Source organism: Vigna unguiculata, chromosome 6, assembly GCF_037176805.1.
Source record: "Vigna unguiculata cultivar grain cowpea cultivar isolate G323 ecotype 2 chromosome 6, ASM3717680v1, whole genome shotgun sequence".
In the NCBI taxonomy this organism is placed as follows: Eukaryota; Viridiplantae; Streptophyta; class Magnoliopsida; order Fabales; family Fabaceae; genus Vigna; species Vigna unguiculata.
In genome coordinates this window covers 39,527,076-39,547,354 of record NC_140797.1, presented here as the reverse complement: position 1 = coordinate 39,547,354, position 20,279 = coordinate 39,527,076, and the positions used below count along the sequence as shown (strand labels likewise).

At 35.7% G+C, this 20,279-nt stretch overlaps 1 protein-coding gene across 2 annotated transcripts; it reads right to left on the bottom strand.

The window, feature by feature from the left end:
- Positions 1-753: 753 nt before the first annotated feature.
- LOC114186872 (myosin-11-like) lies at positions 754-19,980 on the bottom strand. 2 transcript variants are annotated; one of them, XM_085674580.1, is made up of 38 exons: positions 19,659-19,980; positions 18,994-19,122; positions 17,284-17,427; positions 17,049-17,194; positions 16,813-16,969; positions 16,618-16,676; positions 11,705-11,864; positions 11,481-11,630; positions 11,240-11,376; positions 11,000-11,146; positions 10,797-10,898; positions 10,412-10,469; positions 10,225-10,326; positions 9,711-9,748; positions 9,402-9,528; positions 9,150-9,320; positions 8,857-8,988; positions 8,614-8,723; positions 8,438-8,498; positions 8,010-8,187; positions 7,641-7,846; positions 7,441-7,560; positions 6,735-6,833; positions 6,424-6,645; positions 4,704-4,843; positions 4,260-4,371; positions 4,140-4,184; positions 3,792-4,046; positions 3,546-3,701; positions 3,257-3,457; positions 3,004-3,147; positions 2,206-2,276; positions 2,021-2,120; positions 1,879-1,935; positions 1,737-1,793; positions 1,582-1,662; positions 1,394-1,476; positions 754-1,244 (listed from the first exon to the last, which is right to left on the bottom strand). In XM_085674580.1, exons 1-38 carry the CDS (start codon positions 19,659-19,661, stop codon positions 1,097-1,099), a joined length of 4,608 nt encoding a protein of 1,535 aa, XP_085530706.1. In that variant the 5' UTR covers positions 19,662-19,980; the 3' UTR covers positions 754-1,096. The 2 variants fall into 2 exon arrangements, with proteins under 2 accessions (XP_085530706.1, XP_027930723.2); XM_028074922.2 differs by lacking the exon at positions 19,659-19,980 and having other exon boundaries at positions 754-1,232; positions 18,994-19,149.
- Between the last annotated feature and the right edge of the window lie 299 nt (positions 19,981-20,279).

Genomic DNA, 20,279 nt, shown 5'->3' with positions numbered 1-20,279 from the left:
GTTTTTAAATGCTGTTTTTTTTTTTTTTTAAGTTGCTGTTTCTTTAAATGCTGTTTTATTTTACTTTTTCTTATCTCTACTCTTTAAGTCAACGGCTGACCAAATTGCATAACAATCTACCATAATTAATGAATTAGTGGAAGCTTTCAAACTTACAGCACTTATCATAATACCATGTTCTCCCATTTGTTTTCAATTTATTATAATACCATGTTCTACCATAATTAAGAAAGTTTCAATTTTAGTTTTTTAATCATGCTCTCATTTATGCTTACTTTAAAACTTAACATATTAGAAACAATAGCTAATGTCTATCATATTAGAAAGTTCAAACATTAATTACATTTCTTAATTCATGCCTTTTTTTAAGTAAAGAAATGAAAAAAAATATAAAGGGAATAAAATGGAAGAGGCCTAATTCTTAATAAGAATAAGAAGATATTGTTAGATGTGACAGATAGATAAATAGAGTTACCTCTTTAGATTATTATAAAATTGCAAGTATTAATCGATTACTCAGTTTGGCAAACTCGTTCATTTTTTTATCATAAAAGTTATAGTTAATGAGTTTTCAAAGTCTAAGCGAACATTAAAAAATCATATGAAATAAAATCATGGATACCTGTAATGTCATGAACTAATCTGGGCCCTTCCCTTAGTAAAAGAATATATCAAAATTCATTTTGTTTAGTAACAGGTTAAAATAGAACTCGAAAGTAATAAAATAAACCGAAAAAGCAAGTAAAGCCGTAATGTCCATGAACAATGTCTTTTGTTGATAGAGGTATTGGTGAAATTCCTATCTTTCTAGGTACAAAATCTTATCATCCTATGAAAAAGAAGGTACCAATGAGTGACAAATGTGGAGAAAAAGGACGGGGAAATTTGTAGGGAAAAGGACTTGTATCCTTTTGACTCCCACCCAAAAAGCTAGGTCTACTATGACATCCCCTTCTCAAAGAAAGGTAAATTTCTAATGAATACAATATTCTTTGTGGAAATCAATGCAGAAAAAAAAATCAGTTTCCCCGTTATAAAACCTAACTAAAAATGATTTAATGTCTGGACAATGGTGAGTGGCATTGGGTGAATTCTGCTACGAAATCTGTCCGTCAGGGCGTGGCAAGAGAAAACTAAAGCCAGTGTTTTCACGTAATAGTTGTGGGGGGTCTAAATCAGAGACATCTATCAGTTCCTTCGACTTCGCCAAATCATCGACAGAAAACGGAATGCTGCAAAATATGCTTACACGCGGTAAATAACAATGTCAAATAAACTAAGTATGAGAATTATTGGTCATTCATGGAACATTAAATGTGAGTCAAATAAAACATTAATAAGAGTTTTAAAAACAAGATGAAAATCTGAACAACTTGTATTTCATGGTTCTTACCTTGAATCATCATCCAACAGGAAAGAATTACTGACTGCATTATTAGAATCTTCAGTCATCAACACTCTCATATTGGATATAACCTGGAAGAAAACAAAGATACGCAAAAGCTCAGCATAAGTGTACGTCTTCGATATGAAGTTATCATGGCTTTCAGGCATAGTTTGAGTGATAGTTTGAAGACATACATCAGGGGATACGCTATGTGTGCCATATTTGTCATCCCAGTACATGGTGCCTATCCGATATAGCTGCTGTATGCTGAGGACCTGTGAGTAGTGAAGAATATTAGGTATTCGGGAAAGTGAATTTTAAAGTAGAAATGAAAGATGGTTTAACTTACTGGGCACAGGTCATGACTTATTTCTTGCAGCGTTTTCCTTGGTTTCTGATGTATGACCTAAATTGGGAACACCAGTTTTTAAAATTTACTATCTGACCATTAGAACAAGTACCATGCAGATGGATACAGGCAAGATAGATACCAAAAATCCAATAGCCTGTCTTATATGTCTGAGCTCATCCCATGCCGAACCACAGTACTGCATCCCCGAGAGAGAAGGGAGAGGGGTGAGGTTAGTATTAAAAGAGAATTGCAAAGCATAACAGCACTGTAAAGTAATGCACCTCATCTGTGGCGCTACAGCACCAATCCTCCAATTCACTCAAACCAGATCTCACATATTCTCCATTACTAAATGAGCAGCACTCCCGTCTTAGAAGAAGACTATAAAAAAAATGAAGAAGCGAGATTATAAAAATGAGAATTAGATTTCCAGAACCCCGATACAACGGAAGTCGAAAAGACTAACCTGTTAAAAAGTTGGACGTTGATGAAAGAAAAAATTTGAGTGAACACCTTACGAACCAAATATGGGGGAACCTGCCAAAATGAAGCAGAGGTTAGATAAAGCCGAACAAACATATTTTACTCCAACAACACTAAATAATACATGAATAATAATAGCTCACCAAAGAAAAAATGAACACAAAATGATGGAAATAGATAAAATACATTTACCTCCTCGAGTATCACAAAATCATGTAGCACAATTCCGATATATACTAGCTCCATTTTATATAACATTTCAAAGACAAAAATATCACTGTAAAATTAAAAAAACAAATGTTTTTTTCCCTAGTGTTGTTATGTGTTTATTGAAAAGTCAAGTGATCATCTAAGTGACCCTTGGCATATGATATAATGTTGACATGCGAAGCTTTGAAAAGTTTTGCAAAATCTCTAAAATAAATGTTATTTACCTTAATATCAATATGAGGAATAAAGAATAGTAAGTTTAAATTAAAAAAAAAAAGATCAAAGACTATTTTATAGAGATCAAAATTAAAGCTTACTTATTTTACATTAAATAAACATTGTTAAGCCTATTGGAAATGAGAAAACAAAATGACTAATTTAGGAGACAAATGGAGATTGTGTATTTCATTATAAAGCCTATGATTTCATTATAAATTATAATAATGTATTTAGTATGACGTTCGTTTATCTATGCGCAGAGCCAGAACTCCATTGCTAGCAAAATTTGTTGTGAGAAAGCACCGGTTAAAAAAGAAGATAAGGGGATAAAGTCAAACGATGTTGGACTAACATGATTTGCTTTCAAAGTAGTCAAGAAGTTCCCAAGGCTCTTAACTATCCCCTGCCAGTGAGCAATCAAAGCTTTCTGGGCTTCAGTGTTTGCAACTGAACGTGATGATCCCTTCACCAAGCTCGCTCTGGATGTTCTAGGTGCCTATCTCATCATGTCCAAACGGTACACATTGAATCAGTGAATTTAAAAGGCAATGTAGAATGGAAAAGACTTATAAATTTACTTGGTAGTAATGGCGAAATTGTTATACCTGGATGCATAATCCAAGCAAGGGAGAAATTTCTTTCTTCAAGTTATCTCGAATCATTCCATATATCTTTTCCACATAAGCTGTAAGCTGCTGTTTGAAAAGAAGAGCAGGGTACTTGGCTTCAACTTTTAACGTATCTACACCGCTCATGCTACCATTGATTAGGGGAAGAGTGACTCCTGCTGGAGTTCCACGGAAACTCTGAAACAAAGGTCACAAAACTTTAGTTGTCTAAAGATGGAAAGTTTTGAACTGGACTTAATCCGTTTAAATAAGTAGTTGAATTTACATGTGTCACCCTCCCGAACAGACTCCCTGATGAAGATCGACGACGTTGAGGAGCCATTCCAGCTGCACCACTTGCCTTTAGTGTGCGCTGTAGTAACAAGACAAGTGTAGAGGCATTGGATAACCAATAAGCCAAGACCTCATTATTATCCTGCGTCTGATGTCAAATAAAACTTATTAGTGACAATAAACATGCTAAAGGAGGAAAAAAAGGAGAGAACTATTACACCAGTTTAGCATTTTACACCTCAACTGCGTGACCAATTGTTTGGATTAGACGATCAAAAACGCTAGTACGGTCCACTTCAAATGATCTCCAATGCAAGAGGCATTTGTAAACGATACAAGTAGCAACTGGTCTGTTCCCAGAAAACCCCAGGTTTTGTTGTATGCATCTAATGAGTAACTCTTGATTCTCCTGTTGTTTCTCATTAAGTGACTTCTGTGGTTTATCCTCCACTTCAGGATGTTCCCTATGGTTCATTGATGTGCTATGCATATCCTGATTAGTTTATAAAGTGAGAAAGAAAATAAGTCAAATACTCATATACATATCCAAGAAAAAGTAACAGATTTAAAAAAAAAAAATAGTTACCAAAGTTGACTTTGCTTCCGTTCCAATATGTCCGCCATCTGGTCGCTGTAAACAGACAAGAAAATGTCATACCCGCTTTTTACATTTTATCAAGTTTATGAGATTCATTTCAAAGAGTACCTGTATAACTGATCTAGAGCGTCCTGAGAGGAACTTATTGGGTGTCATCGACACAGCTTGTTGACGTAGAACTTGATTTTCTGATTCTGAATTAGCAACTTTCTCTTCTAGCCTAATCAAAGAAATGAGATTTTGGTCATTCATCTCACCAAACTAAGTGTAGATACATACCATCCATATATTACTTTTCAAGATAAGATTTTAAAAAATCAGTTATAAATTTATCCGAATAGAATAACAACATTAATAATAACTAATTTTACTCAAATAGGAAGAGAGAGAGATAGAAAGAATAATGTTTGATCACTTTACCAATAATATTATCATACTTCTCGTGAAAAAGAAACTCCAGAAAGAATTAGGTACACTCTAATCCAATGTTTTCCTTGTTGATTAGCATGGGAAAACGGTGACATTAAGTTTAATTTTTATTATTTATATTACCTGGTCAAGGATTCTTGTAGCTGACGAACCTTCTTCTCTGTGTCTTCCAATAATTTACTCTTTTCTTCACAATAAGCTTGGGACTCTTTATATTTCATTTCAAAGTCATCAGCTTTCTGTTTCTCTGACTCAAGGGAGGTCTGAGAAGATAAATCCAATTTAGATGAGATAACCATTATAAAAGAAGAACTTAAAAAGAAAGTATGCTCCTTAGGCATAAACATTTAATCATTCTTATTATTGGAGATTGCATACCAACTAAAGATATGACCAAATTATAATATATAAATGAATACAAACCTCACATTACAAATTAGTTTTGTAAAATTAAATTAGATTTAAAACTCACAATTTCTGGGATGGTATCTGATACGAACATAAAGTTGGAAGGGCATATTAGTAAGATTCAAAATGTTTGAGAGGAAGAAGTGAAAACCCATTTCATGGGGACCACATGCACACACACTGATTTTCCTGATAACAGAATTGCTTACGTGGCAGGGGAAGGGAATGTAGGGAAACTTTTACGTTTTGGCGAGAGAATAGGAAGTACAAGGGTAGTATTTTGTGTTGGGATTTGGAAATAGGACCGACGTTGTCTTTGTTACTTTTTTTTTTCGTTGAAGAAATAATACAAGGGGTTCCCTTTCATTACTTTTCTGTATTTTTTGATACCTATTAGTATCAAAGCCAAGTTAGGCCTAAAACACACACTTCCAAAATTTATATTCCTTGGTCTAGTAATATGTCAATTAAAATATTTACATGACTCTAACAACCAAAGCTTTTAGGATGATTGGGCTTCAATACAGTATAAAACCTTCCACGATCAATAAGTGAAGTTGGCCTGCATTGTCTACATTTGAAGTTCAAAGGGGTCTTGAAGGAATGTGTTGCAAAGATATACGAAAATATTGTATCGATGAAAATCAGGAACTAGACTCCTTATTTGTTCCCTTAATGGTTCCATTATTGATTATAAATAAAGAATCATGAGTGGTCTAAACACACATTTAAGTTAATACTTTTCTTACATATTATGAACTTTAAGATGATTAGTTTTTTACATTAACCATCTGATGTTCATCAATTATGAATCTATTTCGTCAATGTCAAGTACTTATTTGAATAGATCGCACAATGATATCAACTTACCTTTTGTTTGTCATAGCTAACAAATGGGAACAAATATTGTTTCTCCCCTTTATACTGAAGATCCAGTGAAACTACTTTCATTCTCATATGAATGAATACGCTGAACTCTGAAGTGCACTGCAAAGGTCTTTAATGAGATGCATAATTTAGCTGTGTACTAGTTGGTCTATAAAATGTCACTACGAATTAGGGGCATTCTAGGAAATAAGAGCATCTTATGTGCAGTCCATCTTTTTAATGTTGTTTTTCTTTCCAAGTACCCTAGATATTTTGTATAGTTAGTTTTAGTGCATCTTCCCACTGAATAATCAAACCATTGCAATTTTTTTCTAGCCGTAGCTAAAATATGCACATTCCTTATACTTTGTTGAAATTCGTGCAAATCAACCAATGAAAGGTAGTAAGAGAGGCAAAAGAATTGATGAACCACTCCACGAATGATACAAGTGTGTGTTGAAGCATATATTGTCTACACAATATTTAATTATTACTAAGAAGCATTTTCTGCAGAAATACAAACATGGTTGAAACAGAGATTAAGTGCTGTAAAATCAATTTTTCTTACCTTTAGATTCTCAATTTCCACTGTTAGTGATTCAATCTTCTCGGTGTCTTCAACAATAACCTGTGTTTCTTGAACAACAGGGGGTGCTTCTTCAATAGCTTTCTTTGCAGCCTCTCGCTCCTTTATAAGCAATGCATTGGTTTCATCAGCTTTGTTCTGCAACTCCTGCAGTGAATTCTGCAGTTTTGCTATCTCTTGTGCTTTGGATTCTTCTAGGTTGCTCTACAGGATTCCAAATAGTTTTCTTTAGGGCTGTCTTATGCTGAAATTGATCTTCCAAAATTTATGTATCTGCAAAGTGTATATCTCACCCTTAAACTTTTCTCTAGTTGAAGACGCCAAGTGAGTTCCTCCACTCTTTTTTCAAGTTTGTCCTTTGCCTCTTTAAGTGCACCGGTTTCTCTTGCAGCCTAGAAAATGGACAGGAATGTTAACAGGGAGTAGAAAGAGAGATATCAAAGAATTAGGAATAATAAAGTGTGGTTTGTGGCTTTGTGCTACTTTAACATTAAAAAACGAGTCATATAGGAGCAGCTTAATTGGTTTCATTCTATCATTCATAAAACTACCAAAAAGAAAAAGGATTGTACGTGTCACGTGATGGGATATTTTTTCCTCTGTTCTGTAGAAGATTTATTTTACGTCTACCACATTTCATATTAAAGATATGATTAACAGAAGTAGTTAAAATAGAAAATAGAATGAAAATGAAATTTTTGGCTCCTATAATAAGAAATGAAGGTAAAATCCAATTTCTATTTTGTATAGAGGACAATTTTTATCTTGTTTTCCCTTTATCATGATAATAATGATGATAAACAAATATATGAACGTTGTATAAAACTATAAACCTTTCTGTTATTATGAAACTTGCTTTTGTAACACAAAACATCAGATATTATATTTTTCCTTCTGTGACTTCAATTATATAGGTTGGATGCATTTGTACTTTCATTGTCCTGTTTCTCAGGATTTAGATGGGATGGTTAAAAAGGCAATGGAAAATAAGAAACTTACCATTTTCAGTTTCCTAAGTTCTCTCCTGGCCATGTGACCCCTCCATCGGCATTGTGTGACAATTGAAACTTTCTTGAGCTTCTTATAATATGAAGCAGCTTTGTGGCACCGCCACTGAGCCTGCAATTTTTCAAAAGTTTAAATATTTAATACTGACAACCCTTGTCAATGTTTCTAATCATATAGCAGTCAGCTATGACCTGAATAATGATGGAAGCCTTAGCCTGTTTCCTAAATCTGAACTCCTTGAGGGAAGCAATTGCCCTTAAAGCCGTTTGCACAGAAAGTACTGATGCTTTGAGTTTAGTATAGGATTTCATAGATTGATATCTACGTATATTCTTCTGAATTTTCACTGCAGCTGCATCCTTCCTCAATTTGTTATAGAATTTGAATGCAAGTCTTCCTGCAAAACATATTATGAATGTGAAAAGCCTGTACAGAACGGAGACCGATTAAGCAGCAAGATGTCCTAGATAACTGAAGCACACCATTCTATTTAGGGAAGTCCATACAATATTAACCTATCCTAAAAAATTATTTCGGTTGTGCCTTTTATTATATTTCACCTCTCCAAAGAGACTGCAGAATTGTAGTGTTCTTGCGTAGTGCAAGATAATGTTTACGAGCTTGATGGGTTCGTATACGCCGTTGAATAGTTTTTGCTGCGGTACCAAGCATTTGAGCTCTCCGTGCATCTAGTTCAGCCATCTGGCCTGCTCTTAGGAAAACCTTTGTTTGTCCAATCTACACAATTGATAGCTAATCAAATGAACTTTGTGCCATTGAATGCGAGTGGAGCATAACAATATACATATATAAATGTTATGTAAATGCACAATACCATTGTTGGCATTATTTAATTATAGTCAAAAAGAGGTATTATATATTAATGATACCATATCCATGAATTCTAGTTGTTGCTAAGGTCATACAAGCTTCAATGATATTTAAAAATGAGAAGAGTGAAATAATAAGGTGTAACATTTTGAAGTACCTGATATCCTTTAAGCCCTGCTTTTTCCAAAATCTTTTGGCAAACAGTCTTCTCATCATGACTGCCCATAGGTGAAAAAACAGCAGTTTAGCACTCAAAAAATTTGGAACCAAAATGTTGGTTGTAAAGACCAAAATCCTTCTCCTTTTGTACAATGGAAATACAAGAGTTCTTACTGTGCTTCTGTGATCTCTGGAGCAAGAAGGGAAAATCGGTTTATAAATTCAAAGAAAGCGCGGCGGGTAGGGTAGCCAGCACAACTGATTCTGATTGCCTCTAAAACACCCTGTATGCAAGCATTAGAGACCACCGAAGAAAGGTTGAAAATGTGACTATACCAGGATCATACTTTTGTACAAGCCATCACACAGATTGAAGTAAAGGAGGAATATCAAGTTATATTTTCAAACCATACTCACACCACAGCGAAGTTGCTGCATGACATTGGAATTCTCAAAAATTGCAGGCTTGAGGAGGTTGTTTGGTTTCACACATCTAACGTAATGAGGCTCTGTAGAGCTTAGTGTTTCCATTAATTGCTGTAGTTGCAGCTGCACCATTTAGGATAAGAAAGCACGGTTAGCTACATGATTAAAATATTACAGTTCAATTTGTAAGCCCTGACGTGGGTACATGTTGATGCATGATGCTCTTTTATTTTTGTTGACTAAATCCATACGTATAACAATGAAGACCAAGAAAAGAATGACACCTTAAATCGAGAACCAATTGAAGAAAATTTAGAGGATTTAGATGTCTCCTCTGGAAGTGGAGGAAAAAGGCCTGCTACAAATGGACAATTGGAAGCACTCAATAAATCTTGATGCTCAGCAACCACATAATCTTTGTTTTTGTCTAAAAACTGATCAGACTGGTAGTGCACCTGCAAATTTATGACAGTAGAAATGAGTATACAAAGATTTCTCATTTTTTTGCTGAAGTTGGTGCTGAGATCAAATAATACCTCGCCAGCATAATGAGAAATAATGAAATCTGTTCGAGATAATTTTGGCTTAATAAAGCGTTTGTGAGTCTTAAATGTTTGATAAAGTTTGTTTGAAAATGTTTCATGTGTGGACTTTGGAAACATACTGCAAGAAAAGAGGGGGAAGTTAGAACGAAGGAGTTATCAATATCTTTGTATCAAAGACGTTTTAAAACAATACGACAAAAGCTGGTTCATGTCGCCACAAGGAAAGGGATACAATTTAACTAGCAAGGTATAAATCTCCATCCTTTAATGAAGAAATTCAGGGGAGAAAAAATATTTTACCAAGCCTCATCAAGGAGTGCAATTACTCCTCCAGGTTTCTGTAAAAATGAAAAACAATGTAAGAGATTAGTACAAAAAGAAAGACAACTGGAATGATAACCTGAAAAAGGGATTGAATTTAGGCAGACTGCAAAATAACCCAAATTACAACCAAGTGAAAGACCAATCAGTCACAGCGGTTAATTTAAGAGATTGCATGCGATACACAATAGGGCTCTTGTGTTCATGTTCACTCTTACTCACACCCCTTCTCTTGCTTCTCCTCCTTTACAAATGTTGCCAGTTGTGATGTAAATCTTTAGTTGATATATGGCGATTGGGATTAGCAGAATTTCATTATTTAGAGGAAATGCATTGTCCCACAGAATAGATTGTGGAATGGGATTTAATAAGACAATAAGCGTATCAAACGCGTAGTAGCAAGATCTTTCTATTTCATTAAGTTTCGGAACATAGAAGTTGACTACTTTCAAACTAAAAATTCATAGTGAGAAGAAAAAAAAAAGGATGGGACCTTTTCAATAAGGTCCAAGACATCTTGGTTGTCAACAAATTCAATGTAGCTCCAATTGATCTGCTCCTTCGTGTATTCTTCTTGCTCCATCTTAAACACGTGCTGGAATTCATCATAAAAAGTATTTTAAGCAGGGAAAAGATGGTCATAAGAAAACATAAGTGCTTATCACGGTCTGAGATGTTGCCTGATTGAAATGTTGCTGCAGCTTCTCATTTGTGAAATTAATGCAGAACTGCTCAAAACTGCAGAGCATGATAGGCTGAAAATAAGTTGCAAAGGACTGAAAACAAGCAAAGGTAGTTGCTTTCAATATTTTCACTACGAGGAGTGTTGGCAACACTCTTTCGAACACTCTCCTTATTATTGGGTTGAATTGATTGAAAATCACAGTCTTAGATGGTCCCACTCCAAAATCTGGAGAGAGACTCCTTTTATGAAAAGTAGAACCCACCAAAAGTTGTGATTTCCAATAAATCTTAATAAATAATAGTGTTGCTAGCATTTCTCTTTTCAACAATGTGAAGTACTTGTATAGATGCGCATGCTTCTTCTTCTGAATTACATATTACCTGTTAGATTTAAAGCTTTCAAAACCATAGATATCAAGCACCCCAATCAAAGATTTAGAACTGGCGTCCTGTCCAATTGAATTATTAATCTTGTTCACCAACCTGTTAACCACCACATAAATGAACCCAATATCAAAACCAGAATCCTAGATCCTTTACCTTGCTGTATTTTGTGCGTTCATTTCCCATTTTCAGCATCTTACCAGTCAAAGAGCCTAGAATAAATTGTTTTTGCCAAGCCATCTCTGCTGACTGCTGCACTTTGGGGATCAAGGCTTCGTTTTATAACTTCCTCAGGGGTGATCATGACACGCTTACATAATGCATCTTCCAAGGAACCAGCATCGCACCTAATAAAGTGGGAAATCCAATGATGATAATCATCTTAAAGGCAGATCAAAATCATATGGGTATGGGGAGTAGCAATACAGAGGAATTCATACATAAGAAGCTCGGCAGTTGTTTTTAAGTGGAACTTGGCTTTATCATCTTTTGGAACTGATGAATCAACATCCTTGCCTTTTGCAAACTCAATATTCCCAATATGAAGAATCGCAGCAACAACTCTGAAAATTGCTTCCTTACAGAAAAACGGCAAGAAGTAGAGAGGTAAGAACCGCGAGGATAAATTTTGTATTTTCTAGCCAAAAAGAAGCTGAATTCATGCTCATGCAAAAGAAATACCTGCTCCTTTTGGCTTATTCCAACAATATCCATAGCTCTCCTGGTAGCAAGATACTCGCGAGCATCACTTATATCAGCCAGGTCATAGCATTTTGACTGGTTAAGGTAATGAAACGTTGCAGGACTTCCTAATTTGTATTTATCAATTTCCTGTTAGCAAACATTGCAATGAGTTTACATAATTAAAACAAATTCCTCAAAAAGTAGATTATGCAGCAAGTAACCTCCTGTGGTGCAGCACAAAGAAAATAAAAGCAGTGATAGTTGCGTTCAGGATCATTAATCTGGCAGACCCGAGATCTCTCCAGAAGGTATGTTCGAATGGCTGCTCCCGAGATTCTACCACTCTTGTCAAATTGGATCTCAACAAATTTACCAAAACGACTGCAAAATTAAGAAAAGGAGAATTTGAAACTAATTTATCGGTAAGAAGTGAAAGTGTATAGAATATATTGGTGCAATAACTAGATGATAATTTCATTAAACTCAGGCTATTAAATAGCAAAAACAGATGCATAATGTATACTCAGTTATGCCTACAAAATAGGAACCACTATTATGCCTAAAACAAAGGAAAATATCCCTACAGATCAAGGATTTATTAAACTGATAAAACTTAAACATAATAAACCCATTTCATTCTCTCCCTTAAACTGACTGCAGTATGCAATCAGTTTATTTCAGCAAAGTCAAACATTCCCATATTCTTCCTATGTTTATGGAAAGCCTCAAAGTTCAAGGCTTTAGTCATTAGGTCTGCAACTTGTTCCTGACTTTCACACTACACCATCTCAACTTCTTTGTCTTTCACGAGATCCCGCAAGAAATGAAATCGCACTCTGATATGCTTGCTTCTTCCATGCATAACAGGATTTTTTGAGAGCTTAATGGTTATTATCACACATAATTCTGGTGCTGTTTTGAGATTTAGTTAAGAACCTTAAAACTCTTTTTGTCCATATGGCTTGACATGCACAACTAGCAGCAGCGACAAATTCTGCCTCTGTGCTCGAAAGAGTAACAATTGGTTGCTTCTTTGATATTCATGATATGCTCTTGAACTGAATAAGAATACATAACCAGATGTACTCTTAGAATCATCCTCGTCACCTACATAATCAGAATCTATGAAAGCAAGTAGATTTGCTTCCTCTCCCTTTCTATAGAATATTCCATAGCTAGTAGTCCCTTTTAGGTAGCGCAAATTCTCCTGGCAGCTTGCATGTGTAATTCAGTTGGCTTGGACATGTATCTGCTAATTAAGCTTACACTGAACATGATATTTGGTCGAGTAGCCGTTAAGTACATTAAGCTACCCACAATTTGTTTAAAGTAAATGTCATCCACAAGTATGCCATTAACATCTTTGTTGACCTTGCTGCCTGGGACAATTGGACTCTTCACAGGTTTGCTTTCAAACATTGCAAACTTTTTCAGGACATCATTGGCATATTTTTGCTGACACAAAAATATTCCTTCTGGTTTTTGTAAGACTTCAATTCCAAGGAAGAACCTCATCTTCCCTAAATTTGTCATATCAAAAGTATGTGTCATACACTTCTTAAAATTAATCATCATACTCACATCATTATCGGTATATATCAAGTCATCAACGTAGATGCTGACAATTAATAAGTTCTTCTCAACGCCCTTTTTGATGAATAAGGTTTGTTCACTGGGACATTTTTGAAAGCCATTCTACAAGAAGTGTGCTTCTATACGGCTAAACCAAGCTCTTGGAGCTTGTTTTAGACCATACAAAGCTTTGTGTAGTTTTTAAACCATGTGCTCCTTACCCTTTTTCATATATCCCTTTGGTTGATCTACATACACGTCTTCATTCAACTCCCCATACAAGAAGGCAGATTTAACATCTAGTTGAAAAATGTCCCACCCTTTGCATGTTGCAAGAGCCACGATCAACCGTACTGTGTCCAATCGTATAACGGGTGCAAAAACTTCAGAGAAATCAATTCCATGTTGTTGTGAATAACCTTTGGCTACTAACCTTGCTTTATATTTATCAACTTCTCCCATTTCGTTCAGTTTGGTTTTGTAAATCCACTTCACTCCAATTGTTTTTGCTCCAACCGGTAGATCCATCAATTCCCAAGTGTGATTCTTTTCAATTGATTGGATTTCACTATCCATGGCTTTTCTCCATTTTTCATGCTTGATTGCATCTTCAAACAACACTGGATCATCATTGGTGACATTTTGGACCATGTAGGTTGTTGCCTCTTCTCCTTTTTCTTCACTTAAACCTGCACCACTGACATAATCTTGCATCCAAGTTGGTTGCTGTCGCTCTCTTCTTAGAATTGCACCAGTTTCACCATCATCGTCGAGTTCTGTGTTTTCTTCAACTTCATCATTGTGTTGTTGTTCACCTTCATCACTACGGAGCTCATCATCACTCCACACCAATTCAGTTCCAACTTTTTTCTTCTTCAAACATGACATCTTTGCTAATCACAATTCTCTTGGTTTTAGGATCAAACAACTGGTAAACTTTGGATTCATCACTAACACCTAGCATGATACAAGGAAAACTTTTATCATCAAGTTTACCTCGTGTTGCATCTGGTATGTGAACGTGAGATAAGCATCCCCAAACCCGAAGGTGTTTAATACAAGGTTTGATCCCACTCCAAGCTTCTTGTGGTGTGACATTTTTGACCGCATGTGTGGGACAACGATTCAGCAAATAGACGGCCCAATTGACAGCTTCAGGCCAAAAAGTTTTAGGAACACTTCTTGTAGATAACATACATCGCACCATATTCATAATGGTCCTGTTTTTACGTTCAGCTACTCCTGTTTTGTTGTGGCGTATAGGTTGTGGTAAGCTGCCATTTGATACCATTTTCATCATAGAATGATCTGAAAGCAAGGGAATTAAACTCCCCTCCTTATCTGTTCGAAGACACTTGATAGGTGCTCCCACCTCCTTTTCAACCATGTTTTTATATGACTTGAAATGTTCGAAAGCTTCAGATTTCTCAACTAGCAAATATACCCAACCTTTACGACTATAGTCATCAATAAGGCTAAAGAAATACCTTTTTCCACTATTAGAGATGGGTTCTATGGGTCCACAAATATCTGCATGTATGAGCTCTAAGATGGTGCTTGCATGCCATTTGCTTGTCTTAGGAATTGGAGTGCGATGCTGTTTGCCAGTGAAACAATCAGAGCAAGCAATAGCCGTGAAGTCAAGTGTGGGTAGACCATGCACCATATTAAGTGTTTGTAGTGTCTTCAGGCCTTTGTAGTGTAGATGACCAAACCTTTGATGCCAAAGGTTAGTGATATCAGCGGTAATATGTAAGCAGTCATCAGTGGGAGATGGTGTGGTGTAGCTTTCATCAAATAGAATGAACATGCGATTTGAGGTCATGTTTGTTTGAACAATCAAACCTTTAGATTGGTGATAAATACTACACTTTCCATTTTGTATGAGAATGGAAAGCCCTCGTTCCTGCAGTTGCCCAATACTCAACAAATTTTTGTGAAGTTCAGGGACATAGTAAACATTTCGTATCAGAAAAGTTGTACCATTAAAGGCTAATCTGACACTTCCTGTGCCAACAACCGTCATGCGAGAATCATTGCCACATTTGACAAAGTGTTTTCCTTCATTAATCAACTCCACGAAAGCACTCTTATCACCACACATGTGGTTAGAACACCCAGAATCCAAGAACCATGCAACTTTTTTATTGATTGGTTCATCAATAGTGGCCATCAAAATCAGCTCTTCAGTGTCATCTAGTTCGGCATAATTGGCTTCCTTATTCCATTGGGGACATTCATACTGGAAATGACCCAATTTGTGGCACTTGAAACACTCTACAGTAGCCTTAGAGAAAGATTGTCTTCCTCTCCCACGTCCACGACTTCGGTTGGGCACTCTACCTCTACCTCGACCTCTACCACGAATGCTTTCTGATGTTAATACTCATTCGTCATGTCGGTTAATTCGTTTGAATTTTTGTTCATGAACCACAAAAGTGCTTTGTAGTTCATCAACAGACATGGTCTCTGTGTCATGCGATTCTTCAATAGAAACTACTACGTAAGTGAAACGATTTGTCAAAGTGCGGAGTATTTTTTCAACCACCTTGGAGTCGGGCATTGTTTCACCATTGCTGCGCATCTTATTCGCTACTGCCATTTCAAGCACCTCGAACTCCCGTCTCAATGCATTGAGCAAGGATTTCTTAACGCGTGCATTACCTCCAAACTTTCGTTTTAGTGAGTTCCACACAATCTTGGACTTGCGTCTGTCTAAGATTTGCTCAAAAACAGTCCGATCAATAGCTCGGAAAAGGTAATGTTTTACCTTATGATCATCGAGTCTAGTGTTCTCCAGTTGTTCGTCAGTCAGAGCAACACCCTCATCTGGTTCTTCAACACCAATTTTGACAAGATCCCAAAGCCACTTGGCACGTAGGAGATTCTCCATTAACTCACTCCAATGATCATAGTGTTGACCATCGAAGTGGGGAATTTTGGTGGACAATTTTTCACTTTGCATGATTGAATCTTGTTGTTCTCACACGTTCTCACAAAAACTGCAGCTTGCGTATCAGGCCTTGTAGAGCTCTGATACCAATTTGAAAGTGTATAGAATATATTGGTGCAATAACTGGATGATAATTTCATTAAACTCAGGCTATTAAATAGCAAAAACAGAAACAAACTCTGCATAACGTATAGTCAGTTATGCCTACAAAATAGGAACCACTATTATGCCTAAAACAAAGGAAAATATCCCTACAGATCAGGGATTTATTAAATTGATAAAACTTAAACATAAGAAACCCGTTTCAAGAAGTTGAACTTAAATACGCATCACGTAGCAGTCAATGTTTCAATTTGAAAAGAAAAATTGATGAACAGAAAATAAGTTAATTGTTGTTATTAACATATTATATTCTGGCAGTATTATATAGAACTGGGGGATTGAAATGAGACAAAATGGAGACTATATCAGATCAGGTTATGGAGGAGAGTGAAACACAAACAATCCGTTATTGCCCACATGTCACAAACACAACAAAAATAATCTATACATCAGGGTTCTCGGAGAAGTAAAACAAGGGTTTATTTACTTCCCAGCTGTAAGACTTGCCTGGAATTGTTATTCCTGACAGTTTTAGCATTGCCAAATGCTTCCAGAACTGGATTTGACTGCACTCAGATCATTTAACACAGAAGTCTTAAATGTGTCAAAGTTTAAGACAAAAAGAAGGGGAGAATATCATAGCTTGAAATAAAAGGATAAACACTTATTAGACTTAAAAAAGGGTAATTTGTTCAATCATACTTCAAGAACTTGTTGCTCAACAGTTCGACCTTCAGTGGCAGCCCTACCACCTAAGAAGGCAAGATATCTCATAAGCATTTTTGTAGTTTCAGTTTTACCAGCTCCACTTTCCCCACTGACCAAAATTGAATTGCTTTTTCCTTCGTGAATCATTGCCCTAGTATTAATGAAATCATCAGTCTAAATTTGGTCAGTGAAAGAATCCGAACGTAGATAAATAGAAGAGTTTAGATTACCTATATGCAACATCAGCAATGGCAAATACATGAGGACTTAACTCTCCAAATGGTGCTCCCTTGTATTGTAGCATCATGTGGGAATCATAAATATGAGGTAGCCTTTGGAATGGATTTATTGCAATCAGAATATTACCAGTATATGTCTGCAACGGTAATTAGTAAAATAGGTAACAACTTGTTGGACTAATAAATAGTGCTGGATTATATCATATTAAAGGGAAGAGAGACATACATATATTTCATTCAATTCATATCTAATTTTTAAGTTCTGCAGGACTCCGGGCTCATGCAAATATGAAAGCTTAGTCATATCATCCACTCCACCTGCAGGAGCTTCCATATCTTTGGGATATAGTTTTGATAACTTTGTGACCACCTAGAAAAAATCAAAATAAAAACATGGGTAATGATTCATTGCCTTACTACAATATTGTGCACCTTTTACAAATCAAAAACAGGCAATAGAAAGACAATTTCTCCACAAAGGAATGCATAAAAAAATAATGGACGAGTATAATAAACAATTATTTGTCTAACTTCAGAAGAGAATCCCAAATGGTGATAACCCAAACAAAGTAGAAAAAAAGATAAGAAAACAAGAGACATGGCCATAATTTAGCTTACAAGCTCAACAGCTTTTATAATATTTTCAGGAAGTTAAACATTAACAACATTCCACAGACCCTCGAACATGTCTTCAAAGGATATAAGGGATGGCAATGGGACTCGGTGGGTGTGGGTTTGACTATCCCAACTTCATCTTTGAAGAAAAATTCATCATCATCCTCGTACTCAACAAATATGAAATTTTTATCTCATCCTATCAAGAAATAGGTCTACTTGTTCCCGTGCCCATACCAATTTCTTTATTGTTCCAAATATTAATTAAATAACTTTTTTACAAAAAATAAAAATCACAACAAAGGAAACATCATTCAGTATTTAATGTTAAGAGATTACATATTTTCTTTTCTCCAATGTCAAATACCCATAAAGAAATTATAATTATATAAATATCAAATAAGAGTATTAAGTAACAATAGGATAAATGTCAAATAATTAAAAAAAAGAGTAAAAATAATTAAATGTGTATCTTAAAAATAAGTTATGAAACCAAGGACCAAAAATAAGTTAAAAGTTTTTCATATTACAAATAAATTAAAGAGGTTTTGGCATTTTAAAGCAAGAACGGGTGTGAGGACTAGCACTGGTATTAGTATGGGGACAGGGATATTCCACAGATGGGGAAGATATCCCAGGACATGCTTGTCCCCGTTCTCGTATCCAATTTAAAAAGTCGGACATTACTCATACCCATATTTGTACCCGTCAATGCAAAGATTCTTTGTCAAAGTTGGAACGAGATCGAACAATATCTGCAAGAGAGGTTCATTTGTCATCCCTACATAAGGTACTGTGGTTATATATATATGTATGCTTATGTTGTTCTTGAGGTTTTGTGCAACGAGAGATGACATTGGGCAGTTAAGGAAGAATCTAAGGGCATATTTTGTCTTTCTAGGATCTATGTTATTACAGGTTGTTGCAAGCTCTTGTAAATTTTATGGATTCCTTTCTTTTTCCTCGTGTTAAAGGATCGGTGCTCCTTGTACAAAGTCTAAAACATGGAGTTTGCTTGCTGACAAAAAAAAATACAAAAATGGGAAGGTCAGAACAAATAAAGAATATTCATTGCTGGATCTCTTCCTTAAGGTTTAGTGGTTTCACTTTCTTTTTTGTTTCTGCATGCAATTGTAGTGCAAATTCAACTACAGACTGACAGTACCATTAACATAGAATGAGCACAACAGAGAAGTTAACCATTCTCATCACTGCTATTCGCTCTTTTATATCAACTAGGGGGTGATAGAAGAAACGAAGTGAACTGTCTGGCTATTTAGTACCTATGGAACTTATTCAAGAATGCAAAATAAGCACAAACCTTCTTTCCATTGGTTGTATCAATTTCAGCATCCTTTCCCTTGATATTTGATACCTGTCCATCAATCCAAGATACATCTGGATCTTCAACCCAGACATGAGAACCCACAGAAATATTCACTGGAGTCCCCTGCAGATGGAGATAAGAAATCATCATCTTATCAATACAAAAACCACCACAGAACACATGCAATCTATGATGGAGTCAAACAAATCCAATAAAGTTCTTCGACGCAAACTTTTAAACTATCCGAGGCAATGTTTACACATTATCCGTCCTTCGAATACACATCCAGAACAATTACTGAATTCAACCCAAAAAAGACGTTGAATCGATGCAAGCTTCTTCCTCGCAGTGTTACAATATATAATAACGGATACGAAAACGTGTTAAATAGAAAATGTAACACAAATTGAAATTGAACTATCGGTGCATCAACACAAGCATCCAAATGAAACATAGCATATAGTTTTGCGCACAAAACAGCAGCAGCATATCAAGCTAACAAGCAAGTGAATGACAAATAGCAAATAGCAAACAGTTATAGTGATGCAAGATTTTAACGAATTAATTGTGCGAATTATAAATTGAGAAAGGATTGAGAGTAATGGAATGGTGCAGAAAATAGAAATGCAGGTAGGTTAAGGTGAAGGAGTGCGACGTACCATTATTGAGGTGCAAAGCGGGGAGTGTCGGAGAGCTTAGGACGCATAAAGAGAAGTATAGAAGGGAATGGCGATGGCGTGGTTGAGGCGTGAGGAGAAGGAAGGAGAAGATGGAAGAGTGCGTGAGGTGAAGGTGGTGAAGGTGGTGGAGGTGGAGGTCGAAGTGAGAAGTGGAATGAGGATCGAATGGTTGTTGGAAAGGACGCGCCATTGTTCAACACCTCCTCCTGTAACTTCGCCACCTTCTTCTTCTTCCCTCTGCTTTCGCGCATTCAACTCTCCTCTCTCCCACTTTTACCGCACTCGGTCCCTTCTCTTCTCTTCTCTTCTCTATACTTTCATTCCTATAATGTCAAAATATTACAAAACAATTTTCCTTAATTTCAATTAATATTGGGAAAAGTCTTAATTTTCTACTGATTTTTTTTTCATTTTCACGTGTTTTTGTTTAATCTAAACAGTTTAACTTTTTTACTTTTATTTATAAAATTAATATTTTTGTTATAGTTTAATATTTAAAGAAATTTAGTGTTATAAAATAAGATATAATTAATGTTTATGATATATATTTTCACTCCAATATGATATAAAAAGTATTTGCAAAATGATCAATTCTATGAA